This window comes from Diceros bicornis, chromosome 20, assembly GCF_020826845.1.
Source record: "Diceros bicornis minor isolate mBicDic1 chromosome 20, mDicBic1.mat.cur, whole genome shotgun sequence".
Taxonomy (NCBI): domain Eukaryota; kingdom Metazoa; phylum Chordata; class Mammalia; order Perissodactyla; family Rhinocerotidae; genus Diceros; species Diceros bicornis.
The window spans coordinates 62,379,050-62,394,014 of NC_080759.1; the positions used below are offsets into that span (position 1 = coordinate 62,379,050).

The 14,965-nt window shown below is 48.7% G+C and overlaps 1 protein-coding gene across 1 annotated transcript in view; it reads right to left on the bottom strand.

The window, feature by feature from the left end:
- Positions 1-14,965, bottom strand: part of PLEKHG4B (pleckstrin homology and RhoGEF domain containing G4B) — an 80,189-nt gene that overhangs the window by 33,303 nt on the left and 31,921 nt on the right. The window contains exons 3-5 of the mRNA XM_058563518.1: positions 9,206-10,418; positions 3,098-3,271; positions 2,440-2,563 (exon numbers count right to left, since the gene is read on the bottom strand). Coding sequence (XP_058419501.1) covers positions 2,440-2,563; positions 3,098-3,271; positions 9,206-10,418 — 1,511 coding nt within the window. The remainder of the gene's footprint in view (positions 1-2,439; positions 2,564-3,097; positions 3,272-9,205; positions 10,419-14,965) is intronic.

Consider the following 14,965-nt stretch of genomic DNA (forward strand, 5'->3'; position numbering starts at 1 on the left):
GCCTTCATAGTGTCTCTCGTCCTCACTCTCCTGCCTGTTGTCAGGGCGCCCTCTGGACTCAGAAAGTGAGCAACTGCTCTGGGGCTTTGCGTGTGCTCTTCTTTCTACCTAGAAAGTCCTTCTCTTCCTGTCTGCAAACATTCACCCTCCTCCAGGACACAGAGCACGGGCGGGAAGTCGCCGTCCCGGCTGAGACTCAGCTCCTTTCCAGCACTGTGGACTTGTTTTATGCTAGGAGCAGCGATGATTTGGGTTCACATATATGTCTCCTTGAGGGCAGGAACCATATGCTGTTCTCTTTTGTGTTCTCAGGTAAGTGTTGGATAGATGGATGGATAGGTGGATGGATGGATGGATGGAGTAATGGATGGGTGGGTGTGTGGATTGATGGATGGTGGATGGATAGATGCACAGATGGATGGATAGATGGATGGATGGGTGGTTGAATGATGTTGGCTGGATGGATGGTGGATGGGTAAGAAGGTGGGTGGGTGGATGGATTCCTGCATTGCACAGGAGGTTGAATGGATGACAGCCAAGATCCTTTCTAATTTTGAGATTCTGTATATCTAAGAGTTGGATGGTAGTCCACGTACAAGGCACACTCACAGGAATACCTGGCTCCTTGTAACACACCTGCAGTAATTGATAACAAGACACTGCTGGACGCTTTTCCTAACAATGCTGACATCTCAGGTACCTCATTCCAACATCTGAAGGCATGTGTCACATCCCACAGGGTGGGCAGATTTTCACTTCTCAAGGTGCAACAGTCAATCAGATGCTAAGAAAATTACAATGCTGGTGGGGAAATAATCAGCCAGACCATGAGGCTCCAGAGTGCATTCCCCTAAGTGCTTTAGGAACTCTGGCTTTCTCCCAGAGCTTCGTGAGCTGGGGAAGATGCCGTCTCTGGTGAGGAGAGTTGGGCTGTCTGAATTTGCTGTGGCAGAGCTGAACAAGCAGAAGGGGCTGACAATCCAGGCTCAACTCCTGGCCCTGACGACCCCACAAGTCACCTAACCCTCTCCTCTCAGGCGTTTTATTGCAAATGGAGAACACAGCACACAGCTCGCCAGCTGAACGAGGCTAAGCGTGTGGAAAGGCGTACACTCCAAAAAGCGTAGGAGGCGATCGCCCTTGTCAATCAGGGTCACTCTCTATCACTGCCCGAACTAATTCTGGAGGCTCCCGTAGAAGAAAGCTTTTGCTAAATAGAAAATGTCATTATCCTAGGGCTTTGAAGATGTTTAACTGAGGCTTACAAGGTATAAACTAATATGGGGATGAATCCCTACTTTTTTTCAGAGTAGTTTCATTATATTTTGAATTCTGTGCTGAAGGATAACTTTGAAATCCCAGGCTCATCCGAAGGCAGTAAAACTAGTGCCCTGCAGAGGACAGGGAACCTCACTCTGGATACATAGAATCACTGCAGGAACATTTAGGCAGAAAAAGAATTAAAGTATTCTCCCTAACTCCTTTCCCAGAGTGAGGTTCTCAGTCCTCTGCAGGGCACTAGTTTTACTGCCTACACCTCAGGACTGAGCTTGTCCGTTGGGTGATGTTGCCTCCCCTGGGAGCTCCATCCACCCAGCACCGTGGGGGACTCTTGGTCTGGTGGCCATGAGAGCCGTCCAAAGTGTGTCTGCATCTGATGGGACTGAGGGGCCCTAAATAACGCACTTTAACCATCCTTGACTCTGGCTTTCTCATCTCCGTCCTTGGTCCACGGAGACACCCAAAACCACAGCCCTGGAGAAGGCCACATCTGCTTCCTGATCAGACCTGCTCCACACCATTGTCCTTATGCAGGATTGAGGAGGCGTGGTCCTCCTAGAATTCCATAACAGGAAAGATGTGCCAGCTCTCTTGAGGAGCCGGCATGCTCTCTTTCTTCCTGGCATGTGGCGCTGCCTGGCTGAACATAAGGCTTAGCACGAGTCGGTCTTCCCTGCTTCCTGGTTCCAGGTACCACTCATTTGTGTGATTTGTTCACCAGTTCGTTCTAAATATTCTGTTTATGTCAGTTCATGTCTTTATCCAGGGCCACTTCAAATCTTTTTTAGAAAGAGGTGGAGTATAAAACATGTAGATAAAGAATGCTTAGAGCAAGTATTGAACAATGCAGAGCAGCACAGAATTCAGGGCTATAGTACGTGGCAGAGCCTTGATTCAGAGGGGAGAGGTGAGGCTGAGTGGGAGGGGAGCAGTGTGTGGGGGACAGCCGAGGATCTGGGAAAGAGGGGAGAGGTGTCACACGAGGCTGGCAGCATTGAGGGGCCAGACAGCAAAAGCCCAAGGGGCAGGTGGAAGTCTGCTGCCCACGTCACCAGGGGCCTCCTGAAGTTACAGATGGAAAGCCCCATGTAAGGACACACGCTCACCGGGGTTTATCCCCAAAGGGGTCTGAAAGGTGGGAACCTGGCTCAGTCCCACCTGGGGATGCCATGGAGGTACTTCAGCAGGCAGATCAGCTCGGCACTGGAGGTGTGTTTGCTGGACCACAGTGGGCCCCTCAGGCAGACCTGTGCCACTGCTCTTCCCTGGCGGTCTCGGGTCCCTGCAGAAACAGAGGGAGTGTGAAAGGGGGCTGCCCCAATGGGGACACATGTGGCTTCAAGCTTGAGAAATACCAAGCCAGGGTCTGCAAACTGATGGCCTAGATGTGAGATTTTCCAGGAGAGGAGAGCCTGCTGCTCACCTGGCAGGTGATGGCCATTGATAAGGTCTGAATGTTTGTGTTCCCCTCAAAATCATAGTTGAAATCCTAATGTCTGATTTGATGGTATTAGGAGGTGGGGCCTTTGGCAGGTGTTTAGGTCATGAGGGTGGAGCCATCATGAGTGGGATTAGTGCCTTTATAAAAGAGACCCCACAGAGCTCCCTTGCCCTTTCTACCACCTAAGGACACAGGGAGAAAGTGCCAACTATGAACCAGGAAGTGGGCCCTCACCAATACCCAACCTTGCCAGCACCTTGATCTTGGACGTCCAGCCTCCAGAACTGTGGGAAATAAGTTTCTGTTGTTTATAAGCTACCCCGTCTGTGGTATTTTGTTACAGCAGCCAGAACAGAGCAAGACAGCCATGCTCACCTGGGAGGGTGACGACCCCGGACTGCAGTAGCTCCTGGTTGATTTCCAGCACCTGCCCAGGCACCCGGTTGGGCGAGTCTCCTATGCCAGGCAGCCGTCCTTCACCCTCGGTGCACAGCAGCTCAGCAAGCACATCTTGTCCCCGGAAGCTGCTGCCACTGGTGTATACACTGGCTGGGCGACGGGAAGGTCAAAGATGAAGTATGCCTCTGGTTTGGAGGTGGCTGCTCAGCTTGCCACAAATCCAAGGAGAAAATCATGTGAGAAAATAGTGGGGTTCCCTGAGAACTTGTCCCATTTCTGGTGTGAAATGTAAGAGTGCCACACCATACAGGACAGGCATGTTCCTAAGAAGTAGGGCATAAATAAACATGTAAAAATGGAATATTTCAGTTTCCCCAAGAGTGCTCACTACCTAAGACACCTCAGGGAGAAACATCTTATTTATTTTCTTTTATTTATTTATTTGTTTTTGTGAGGAAGATCAACCCTGAGCTAACATTGGATGCCAATCCTCCTCATTTTTGCTGAGGAAGATTGGCCCTGGGCTAACATCTGTGCCCATCCTCCTCCACTTTATATGGGACGCTGTTACAGCATGGTTTGACAAGCAGTGCGTCGGTGCGCGCCCGGGATCCGAAACTGCGAACCCTGGGCTGCCGAAGCGGAGTGAACGTACTTAACCACTACGCTACTGGGCCGGCCCCAGGAAACATTTTTATACTGAATGATGTCATCCTAATTTATTTTCTAATACAGATTTCCCAAAGACTGTTGTAAAATATATCCATGGGGGGTGAAAGCATCCGAAGGGCAAGCATTATCATAGTGAGAGTGGGGGGTCCTCGCCCTCATATATCACACCAGGAAAGGGGGCTTACACTCCTGCATCACCCCAGAGGAGGGGGTACCTTACCCTCGAGCATCACCCAAGAGGAGGGGGGCCTTGCCCTCGTACACCATCCCAGAGGTGGGGGGCCTCGCCCTTGTGCATCACCCCAGACGAGGAGGGCCTTGCCCTCAGGCACCACCCCAGAGGAGGGGGGAGCCTCGCCCTCGTGCACCACCCCAGAGGAGGGGAGCCTCGCCCTCATGCATCACCCCAGAGGAGGAGGGCCTCGCCTTTGGGCACCACCCCAGAGGAGGGGTACCTCGCCCTTGTGCATCACCCCAGAGGAGGGGTACTTCGCCCTTGTGCATCACCCCAGAGGAAGGGTACCTCACCCTTGTGCATCACCCCAGAGGAGGGGGGCCTCTCCCTCGAGCATCATGCCAGCGGGGGGGCCTCGCCCTTGAGCATCACCTTGAAGGGGATGGCAGTGGCCCCGGGTTGTGGGCTCACTACTCAGTGCTGTTCTCACACTGCACTTCACAGGGGATGAGACACACCACAGACAGAGCAAGCAGGTCCATCATCCCAGCCTTGCATCCCCCGAGGCCCGCGCTGCCCCTGCAGTAGGAGGGACAGGCTTGGCCAGAGCTGGCCTGCAGGCGCTGGAACCTGAGACCTAGTGGGCACCGTGAGCCAATCCAGGTTTTGCTTCCCTGTCCGTAAGCCTCTGCCTTAACTTCTTTCAGCGCTAACATCTTATAACTTTGTTTACAGATTTCTCATTTTAGCTGGGCCAGAAAGGTCCACAGCATTTTAAAAATAAAAAACAACTTTATTGAGGTATATTTTACATACGTGGAAATTAATAAAAGAAACCTTAACTAAGTTGGAGCAGGGAAGCTCTCCCCCTGCAGGGGGAGCTCTCGTGCCCTATCATTCCTTGCTTCTCTGACAAGAAGTACAGCTACTTTACTACTGAAGGAAGATTTCTCTCCCACCCAGCAACAGCCCAGCCAACCAGACACACTGCAACTCAGCCAATGAGAAGCCTCTGCAGCTCAGCCAATGAGAAACACCACAACTCATCCAATGAGAAGCTCCTGCAGCTCAGCCAATGAGAAACACCCCAGCTCAGCCAATGAGAAACAGTGCAGCTCAGCCAATGAGAAACAACACAGCTCAGCCAATGAGAAGCTGTTGCCACCCTGAACTGTTGCTTTCCCCCAGTGGACTTTCACTTAGAACAACCTCTACTTGCCCCCTCCCCCCCATTTTTCTCTGTAAAAGCAGCTCCCCTCCTTTGTTTTCTGGATTGGCCTATGGTTTGCCATAGTGTGCACATCTGAAATTGCAATTCTTTTGGTTATTCCTGAATAAACTCGTTTGGAGGGTAAAATAACTGGTAAATTTGCTTTTCAAGTTAACACATATCATAAAATTCGCCCATTTCAAGTGGACAATTCAGAGGTTTTTACTGACCTTACCAAGTGGTGCAGCTATCACCACAAATCAGTCTTAGAACATTTTTATCCCTCCAAAAAGACCCCTCATGCCCCTTTACAGTGAGTCTCCACTCCCACCCCAGCCCCAGGCAACCACTTGTCTCCCTTCTGTACTACTTATGTACCATTTCCACCAAACATTATGTGGTCTCTTGTCTGGCTTCTTTCACTCAGCATAATTGTTTTTGAGGTTCACCCATGACATTGCCTGTGTCAGAGCGTCATTCCTTTCCATTGTAGGATGGACTTTATTCTGTCTATCCCTTCACCAGTTGATGAGCTCCAATCACACAGTATCCTTAAGAATAAATTTTTTTTCATGAATGTTCATATATTTTTTAGAACACATCACCAGCTATTGGTAAAATCCTTGGCCTCCCAAATATTCCAATTCTGCAGCGAACCCCAAGCTTTCTCACATGGAAGGGGGAACAAGCATAACATTCACGTGGGACTTTTCTCATTAGACATCTTCCTAGTTGAGTAGGTCATTCATGTGGGCTTTTCCTGAATTTAGCCTGCAGACCGTGGAACAGTGAGAGGAGGAGTCTGAGGTCCTGGGGGCTACAATATTAAAATGGCCAGGAATAAAAGTAGCATCCTCATGTGGCTAACTAAGAAACAGCTGCTTGGTTACTAGTGGTTGAATGAATGGTGAATGATTTGAGTATGATATTCTTGAAATGAATTCTGAAAAGTTATGTTTATAGTTTTGAAATTAGGTTAATTTTATGTTCAAAGAAGAGACAAAGCAAAGTCTCAGGAACTGGAGCAAGACGGAACAGAGGAGGAGCAAGCCAGAACAGAGGAGGAGCAAGCCAGAACAGGAGGAACAAGCTGGAACAGGAGGAACAAGCTGGAACAGGAGGAGCAAACTGCACTTGTCACTGTAGAAGAATGAGTGTGCTAAATGTTACTTTTTCAACTTAGGTGTCAGCAAGAGGCTCCAGCTGAGGCATTTTCCTGCATTAATGAACACATGGGGTCTGGGACCACACCACAAACTGTCGACTCCAGGGACAGGTGTGTGTTGCCAGGCAGCAGTGACTGAAGGCAATCGCCTGTATCAGTGACCCACTGGTCATTGGTTGGGTAATCAATCGTTCCGGCTCTTCTGCCCACCTCTTCACAGGTGGAAGCAGCGTCTGCTTATTCACAGTGCCTTCCTTCCTCCTGTGACATCAGACATTGCACAGGCGGGTTCTGCATGATCACCGCAGAGGGAGACGAGGTGGAGTAAGAAGGGAAGAGGCGCTCTCCCCAGGAAGTAAACTCCTCTCACCTCCAGGGGAAGAGACTTCCCCCCGACAACCCTCAGTGTTCTCTGACGTGTAATTTCTGGATACCGAGTAGGCAAAGCCCACTGGGGCCCAAGACAAACGATCACTTGAGAATACAGCATCTCTGATGACGAGACCTTGGGTCTTCCCAGATGCACATAGGGAGCCACGGCCATGGCCCAGCTTCCACTTGACAGCACCAGTTTGTTTGAACTAAACCTGCCACCTTCATGATTGTCAGATCTCGTCTGGTTGCCGTCAACATCTACCACCCTGTGCTACAACGTTGTCCAGTGACGCTGCGCCTGAATGTCCACGGATGGTGTTTGCACAGCCAGCATTTCTCCATGGAGAGAAATTTACTTGATTGTATTTTATCCTGACACGAGGTGAAGACATAGGCTCTATCTGCTAGACACGGATTAGCTGCAGACTTGAGTTTTCATTGTCATCCAGTCTATGTGTGTAAGAATTGTGTGTGTTTTCTGCCCAAAACAAACAGGAAAGGAAATGGACATAAAGAAAAGTTTAGGACCTAGAAACAATGGCCGGGGAGTTATTGCTTTATTTTAATTTTAGCTGAACTGCAGTGAGGCAACAGAATGTCTTTAAAGAGTGTTAACCCTCAGTAAATAATTTTATTATAAAACGCTTTGTAGTAAGTGCAGCATGTGTTCCACGCCATCCAAATTCTGTCAGAATTTCAAGCAGGAGCAGACAACTTAATTTTGGGTGAGCGTCCTTTGCAGTGTGCTGCGGGCAGGCCCATCCAGAGCTGCGAGCAATTCTCTGGGTCTCCAAGAGCCCTGGCTGCTGTCCCCGTTGGAGCCCCTTGTTGGGCCAGGTGGGCAGGCTGGTGTTGCTGTCTTGCAGGTGAGGAAAGGGCAGAGAGGAGAGCTTAGGCTCCGTTACTGTATTGTGTCGGGTTGCTGGGCTAAACCTGCTTTCCGAGGCCTACAGCACTTTCACACTTTTCACTTCTTTCCAAAGCCAGTGTTCGTGCTCTTCACAGAATATTTTTTTATTTAAAAAAAGCGAAATAGTTGAAATATTTGACTTAAGAAATACGTTGTCATTCTTTCCTTCTCTTTCTTCATGCCCTGCAAACACTCCTTTAAATAATCACATTTCCCTCTAGAGCTATATGGAAAAGAGACAATCCCTGTACTTAGGAATGCCACAGGGAATAGTTCAGTGACTTAATGAGGTCCTTCAAGATGTGTGTCTGCAACTAAGGAGCATAAAATCACCGACCTAGTTCTATTTAAAAATGAACATTACACCTGATTTACCTATATGAAAGGAGTATTAATGCAATGTGGTGGGGTGAATGGTTACCTCTGTGAAAATTAATAAAGGAAACCTCAGCTGATGTTGAAGTTGGGAAGGGCTGTAGAGAGAGCTCTCATACCCTATCACTCATCAATTACCCCAAACAGGAAGAGAGGTACTTTGCACCTCCAACAGAAAGTTGCCTACCGCTTTACTGCTCTAGCAGGAGGAAGGAAGATTTTCTTCTTGCCTGGCAATAAGCCCAGCCAATGGAAATGCCACAGCTCAGTCAATGAGAAGCCATCACCATCCTGAATTCTTACTCTCCTCCAATGGGCTTTCATTTAGAACAGCCCCTCCCAATTCCCCCTTTTTCTCTGTAGAAGCAAGCTCCCCTCGTCTGTTCTCTGGACTTGCCTGTGGTTCGCCATAGCTGGCATGTCCTGAAGTGCAATTCTTTTGCTATTCCCGAATAAACTCATTTTGCTGGTAAAATAACTGGCTATATTATTTTAAAGTTGACACTCCAAAAAGGATGTGTCCACTCCCAGATCCTGTGAATGTGACCTTATTTGGAAAGGGTCTTTGCAGACATGAATAAGTGAAGTTTAGGGTGGGCCCTAAATCCAATAATAGGTGTCCTTATAAGAGAAAGGAGAGGAGGTCTGAGGCACAGAGACATAGGGAGAAGAGCAACGGCTGTGGACACAAGCCCAAGGATGCCTGGAGCCCCAGCAGCTGGAAGAGGCAGGAAGGACCCTCCTCTAGATCCTGGGGCACCTTGATGTCAGACTTCTGGCCTCCAGCACTGTGAGAGAATAAATTTATGTTGTTGTACTTGGTTGTGGCAGACACAGGAAATGAACACATGTGAGCCTTATTTTCAACAGTCGATATAGATATGAAGACAGGCTTCTACCGAATCAACTGACCAGATGAAAGGTGACAAGGCAGTAGAGTGGGAGAAGGGAGGAGAGAAAGAGGGGTGAGGAGAGAGGGGAGGGTGTGGGGAAGGGAGAGGAGGAGGGGAGGGTATGGAGGAGGGGAGAGTGAGGCAGGGAGGAGGGGAAGAGTGAGGGAGGGAGGAGGGGAAAGTATAAGGAGAGCAGAGAGCAGAGAAGCAGGGGAAAATGGGGAAGAGGGGAGGGTGTTGGGGGAGGGGAGAGACTAGGGAGAAGGAAGAGGGAGGGGAGGGTGTGGGGGAGGAGGAGGGAACACTCACCTTCTTCTTTGTTGCAGCCAGGACTCTCTGCTGTGGCACATGAGGGGCCGCTGGGGCCTGCATTTCTGGTCCCCGCAGCTTGTCGTCCTAAGAGACCCCAGGGCCTGGCACTTGCTGAGTGGTTGGAAGCCCACTGGCTGTCACTTTGGGAGCTTCTGAGGGACCTGTCCCAGGACTGAGACCTCCTGGGAAGGGTCCTCCCAGCAGCTCCTGGACTGCTCTCTTCACTCGGGATCCCCTGGGGGTCTCCCCGGGGGCTGGGGGTTTCTTTCTGGGTTGGGTCAGCCTCTGCCCTGGCCTCCTTGGTCTGGGAGCTGCAGGCCTCATCCCGGAGGGACTCCTCGGAGCTGGAGCCCAGGGGCATGGGGTTCCGCAGGGCCTCCATGTAGGACTTCCTGAACCAGCGTCTGGCCTCCACGCTGGCCTGGTCCCTGGGCGGCCGCCTCCTGGAGCTCAGGCTGACTGTGTCCCTGTGGAAGGTGATGGCCTGGGGGCTGTCCTTCTTGTCCAGGGCGTCCAGCCACCCTCCTGGTTCTTCAGGGCTCCCAGGGGGCTCCCATGGGCTCTGGTCTGAGGGGCCGACCCCTACAAGGCCTCTGTCGGAGCTTCCGGATCTGGCCCTGGGGCTTTCCCACTCAGATCCTCTCAGGTGAGGAAGATGGCTGGGCTGGTCACTGCCAGGAGGCCCACTGTGGGGGAGTAGGGTCGAGGTGGCGCTGGAAGGAGTGCTCCCCTGGGGACAAGGGCTGGCCAAGGCTGGTGCTGGCGCCAGGACCTCCAAGGTGCTGCGGGGCGGCAGCTGCTCAGGCCCGGGATGGCTGGAGCCACTGGGCAGGACAGTTCTGGTCATGGGTACGAAGACGGGATCTGTGAGGTTGCTCCACGGGATGCGGTAGACGGCCGAGCCTGTGGTCAGCAAGCAGTTTTGCAAGGGGACGCTGTTCCGCTCCCCATTCAGCCATTCCAGGAACTCTGCTGTGAAGACGCGGCCGTACATGGCTTCAGGGACAGCGACTTCTTCTGAGCCTCCTCCGAGACGGGAGAGGCATTTTAAGACCAGTCTGGCCGACTGCTTTCTCACCGAGGTGACCTGAAGGTAGAAGTCCCCAGGCCTGAGCCTGACTCCGCGCAGGGATGCCAACTGCACCACCACCTTCTCGTGGACGCACAGCGGCCAGCCTTCGTGGAAGAAGACGAGGCCGGTGTACCTGGCCTGGGACAAGAGAGGAGGAAGGAGATCAACCATCGGTATGAGCCTGTCAGAGCCCCTGGTCTCCATCCATCAGTGGAGGGTGAGCGACTGGGCCCCCTGCACCTCAGAACACCAAACAAATCACTAGGACTGAAAACAGGGGTTTCTTTTTGGTTCAGTGAAGTCAGTTAAAAACACACTTTTACAGCTGTTTGTGGAGGCTGTAGGAGGAGGGCCCCAGGACAGGGAGGGAGGAGACCCAGGCCCAGACTCACCACAGGCAGCTGCGGCCAGAGCCCACGGGGACTCTGGGGTGAGTTACTCCTAGGAGCTGTCCCCACCTGGGCAAGGGGCTGGGCTTTCACACTCTTGACTCCGCCAGCCCTTGGTCTAAGCGCCACCTCATTTCTGGCTTTCCCAGGCACCCATGGGCAGCCCCCCAAGAAGATCCCTGCCTCTGGAGTCGCAGGGTGGGGGTGCAGTGACAGGACCCGGGATGCGGACAGGACACCAGCAACATCGGCTGCAAGCTCCGACCTAATGCAACAGAATCCTTTCTACTTATTTGAAGGAGTCAATGAAGTTTACAACCAGGCTGTAGACTATGGGGTGAATTCTTAAGCACTTCTTTGAAAAGAACTTGCTCTAGAAAAGGTTTAGACTTCAGGATGGATGAGACACAAGTCAAATGTGGGCAGCATCTTCACAGGGCATGAGAGTGTCAGGCAGTTTGGGGAACAAAGGGTGGGACCCCCTGAGATGTCAGAAGCTGCAGCTACACGTTCTAACATGGGACCACATTCTACACTACGAGTTTAGTTTCAGTATTTTTTGCTTTGCAACTTGGTTTTTCCCTACTCCATCAATGACTTCATTGCACAAACATATTACAACAATAGAGAAAATGAAAAAGAAAGAAAGAAATCTCATTCTAATATATCTCGATATATTCGAGATATTTCGATATATATCGAAAATCAAGAGATTTTCGGCTTTTCTTTCCCTTATCCATGTAACTTTTCTAAACTGTAACAATAATGTAGATATAATTTGGTATTTTTGTTTGCTGTCATCCTCAGCAAACATTTCTGTTACTCTCTCACAGTTACCACCTTGATGGCTGCGGTTACCACTGCATCACGACATTTGGTCAACAATGGACCACACAGACGACAGGGGTCCCATAAGGTTAGTACCATAGAGCCTAGGTGTGTAGTAGGCTGTACCATCTAGGTTGTGTAAGGTCACTCTATGATGCTCACGCAACGATGAAATTGCCTAACGACACATTTCTCAGAACGCATCCCCGTCATTATGTGATGCACGACTGCATTGAACTGTTCCTCTATTGTCAGAAATCTACAGTGCTGCTTCTTCTATTGTAAATAATAAACGCAAGGAAATTTTCATGATACAGTTTCTTCTTCTTTTAAATTTTCGTTTTAGGATACATTTCTGGGATTAGGATTACAGGATTTAAGGTTATGAACGTATTTTATGATTCTTGACAATATGAGCAATTTGCCATCAAAAGAGATGCAGCGTCAGCAGCGACGGATCGTATAACAGCTCTGCCGTGATTCAGCAGCATGAACTTTACGTTAAATCCTTTTCTAAATTAATATGTGTAGCGTGGAATATTCACATCTATGTGATAGTGAAGCCAACCCTTTTCATGATGCTTGTTTTCTTTTCTGTACATTTTCTATATGAATTTTTGCTCCTTTTATGAATTGTGGTCTTATTTTTGCCTTATTAGTTGCTGTGAGGTTTTTTTGTTTTTAAATTTAACAGACAATACTTTTTGCACTCACCATTAGCAAACGTTTCTGTACGTTATGGATCCACTTGCTGCACATATTCGTCCCAGTTTATTTGCTTTATAGCTTAGTTATACTCTTTTCCTCTCTACAGAAGTTTAAATTTTATACAAATTGAATTTCTTGATTTTTTTGTGATATCTTTTATTGCCTTAAAACTTAGAATATGACATCTTACTAAAGGTTGCCTTTCACATTTATTTTCTGTTAGTTTTCCTAAAAGTTGAGGTTTAAAAAATATTTAATAGTTTCATATATCTGGAGTTTACTTTGGAAACTGTACCTTAAATATACTGGTGTGTTCTTAGGAGCGAAGGTCTGATGAACCATGTTCCTGCTGCCTTCCTGAGCACTCGCACATGGGATGCAGAACGGAGGAGGGTTGTCCAGATCTCAGGGAGCTGAGGGCCTGTGAGGAGGGACGCACAGCGCAGCCTCTGGTGCAGATGGGGCCAGTATTTGCTGAGCACCCTCCAGGCACCGTCACACCTGTGGCCACATTTAATTACAAATAATACTTGTGCTCTGCTCAAACTGGAGGATCCACAAAAAAAAAAAAAGAATAAAATAATCCCAACACCAACCCCCAGAGGTTGGAATTGTCGACGTTTATATGTGCTTCTTTTCACTATTTTTTCTGTGCGGTTTTTTTTTTTTTTGTGAGGAAGATCAGCCCTGAGCTAACATCCATGCTAATCCTCCTCTTTTTGCTGAGGAAGATCAGCTCTGAGCTAACATCTATTGCCAATCCTCCTCCTTTTTTTCCCCAAAACCCCAGTAGATAGTTGTTATGTCATAGTTGCACATCCTTCTAGTTGCTGTATGTGGGATGCGGCCTCAGCATGGCCAGAGAAGCGGTGCGTCGGTGTGCGCCCAGGATCCGAACCCGGGCCTCCAGTAGTGGAGCGTGCGCACTTAACCGCTAAGCCATGGGGCCGGCCCTTTCTGTGCGTTTTTAATGGTTGAGATCACATCACAAATACGACTGCGCATCTTGACTTTTCACCTAACGTTATTTCACCTGCACTTCCTGTGCTATTAGAAACCCTTCACACAGATCACTTCACTGCTGGATACTTATTTCCCCCAAATTTTGCTCTGACAAATTAAAATACCATGTACATCTTTGGGCCTGGGGCCCTGCCTGGGTTTCAGATTCTTCTGTGGAATCTGAGGCCTTAGAGGACATCGAAGGGTATGGCTATTCCAGGGCCCTTGGGAGGCCCCACGGGGATCGTTGGGGTGGAGCTGGTGCCCGCTAATGTGGGTGGCTGCAGATGTGGGTCATCGTCCTTGCTGAGGGGTCAGCAACCTCCCCACACTAGACCTGAACATCCAGCACGTCGCTCGGCCCCACGGGGTCAGCAACGGTGAGGTTCCCAGCCTGGCAGCTGCCGTAGACCCAAGGCACAAGCCCAGAGCAGGAGGGCAGTCGGAAACAACGTGAAGCAGCAGCTGCTGCTGCTGCTTTTATTGTGGAAAAACATGCATAATATAAAATCTACCGTCTTAACCTCATTTAGGAGTACAGTTCAGCGGCATTAAGTAGGTTCATGTTGTTGTGCAGCCGTCACCACCATCCATCTCCAGGACTTTTCCATCCTCCCAAATTGGAACTCCACCCATTAAACAATAACTCTCCATTTCCCCTCCCCCAGCTCCTGACACCCACCATCTACTTTCTGTCTCTATGACTTTGACTACGCGAAGTGCCTCATATAAGTAGAGTCACACAGGATTTGTCCTTTTGTGACCAGCTTATTTACGTAGCATAATGTTCTCAAGGTTCATCCATGTTGTAGTATGTGTCAGAATTTGTTTTTTTTAAGGCTGAATAACATTCCATTGAATATATATGCCACATTTTGTTTATCCATTCATCTATTGATGGATATTTGGGTTGTTTCTATCTTCTGGCTATTGTGGACAGTGCTGCTATGAACATGGGTGTACAAATACCTGTTCCAGTCCCTGCTTTCAATTCTTTTACGTATCTCCCCAGAAGAGGAATTGCTGGATCACATGATAATTCTATGTTTGCTTTTTTGAGGAATGACCAGACTGTCTTGCACAGTGGCTGCACCATTTTACATTCCTACCTTAATGCACAAGGATTTCAATTTCTCCACATCCTCGACAATGTTTCTTGTTTTCTGTTTTTTTGGTAATAGCCATCTTGATCAATGGAAAGTGATATCTAATTGTGGTTTTGATTTGCGTTTCCCTAAAGATTAGTGATGCTGAGCATCTTTTCATGTGCTTATTGGCCATTTGTATGTCTTCTTTGGAGAAATGTCTATTCAAGACCTTTGCCCATTTCTGAATGGGGTTGTTTTTTGTTGTTCTTGTGGAATTTTTAGAGTTATTCACATATTTTGGATATTAATCCCTTATCAGATATGTGACTTGAAAATATTTTCTCCCATTCTGAGGGTTGCTTTTTTGCTCTGTTAATAGTGCCCTTTTACAGACAAAGTTTTAAATTTTGATGCGGTCCAATTTATCTATTTTTACTTTTGCTGCCTATGCTTTTGGTATTATATCTAAGAAACCATTGCCAAATACAACATCTTGAAGCTTTTTCCCTATGTTTTATTCTAAGAGTTTTATAGTTTTAGCTCTTGCTTTTAGATCCTTGATCCATCTTGATTTAATTTTTGTATATGGTTAGGTAAGGGTCCAACCTCATTCTTTTGCATGTGGATATCCAGTTTTCCCATTTGTTGAAAAGCCTGTTTTTCCCCATTG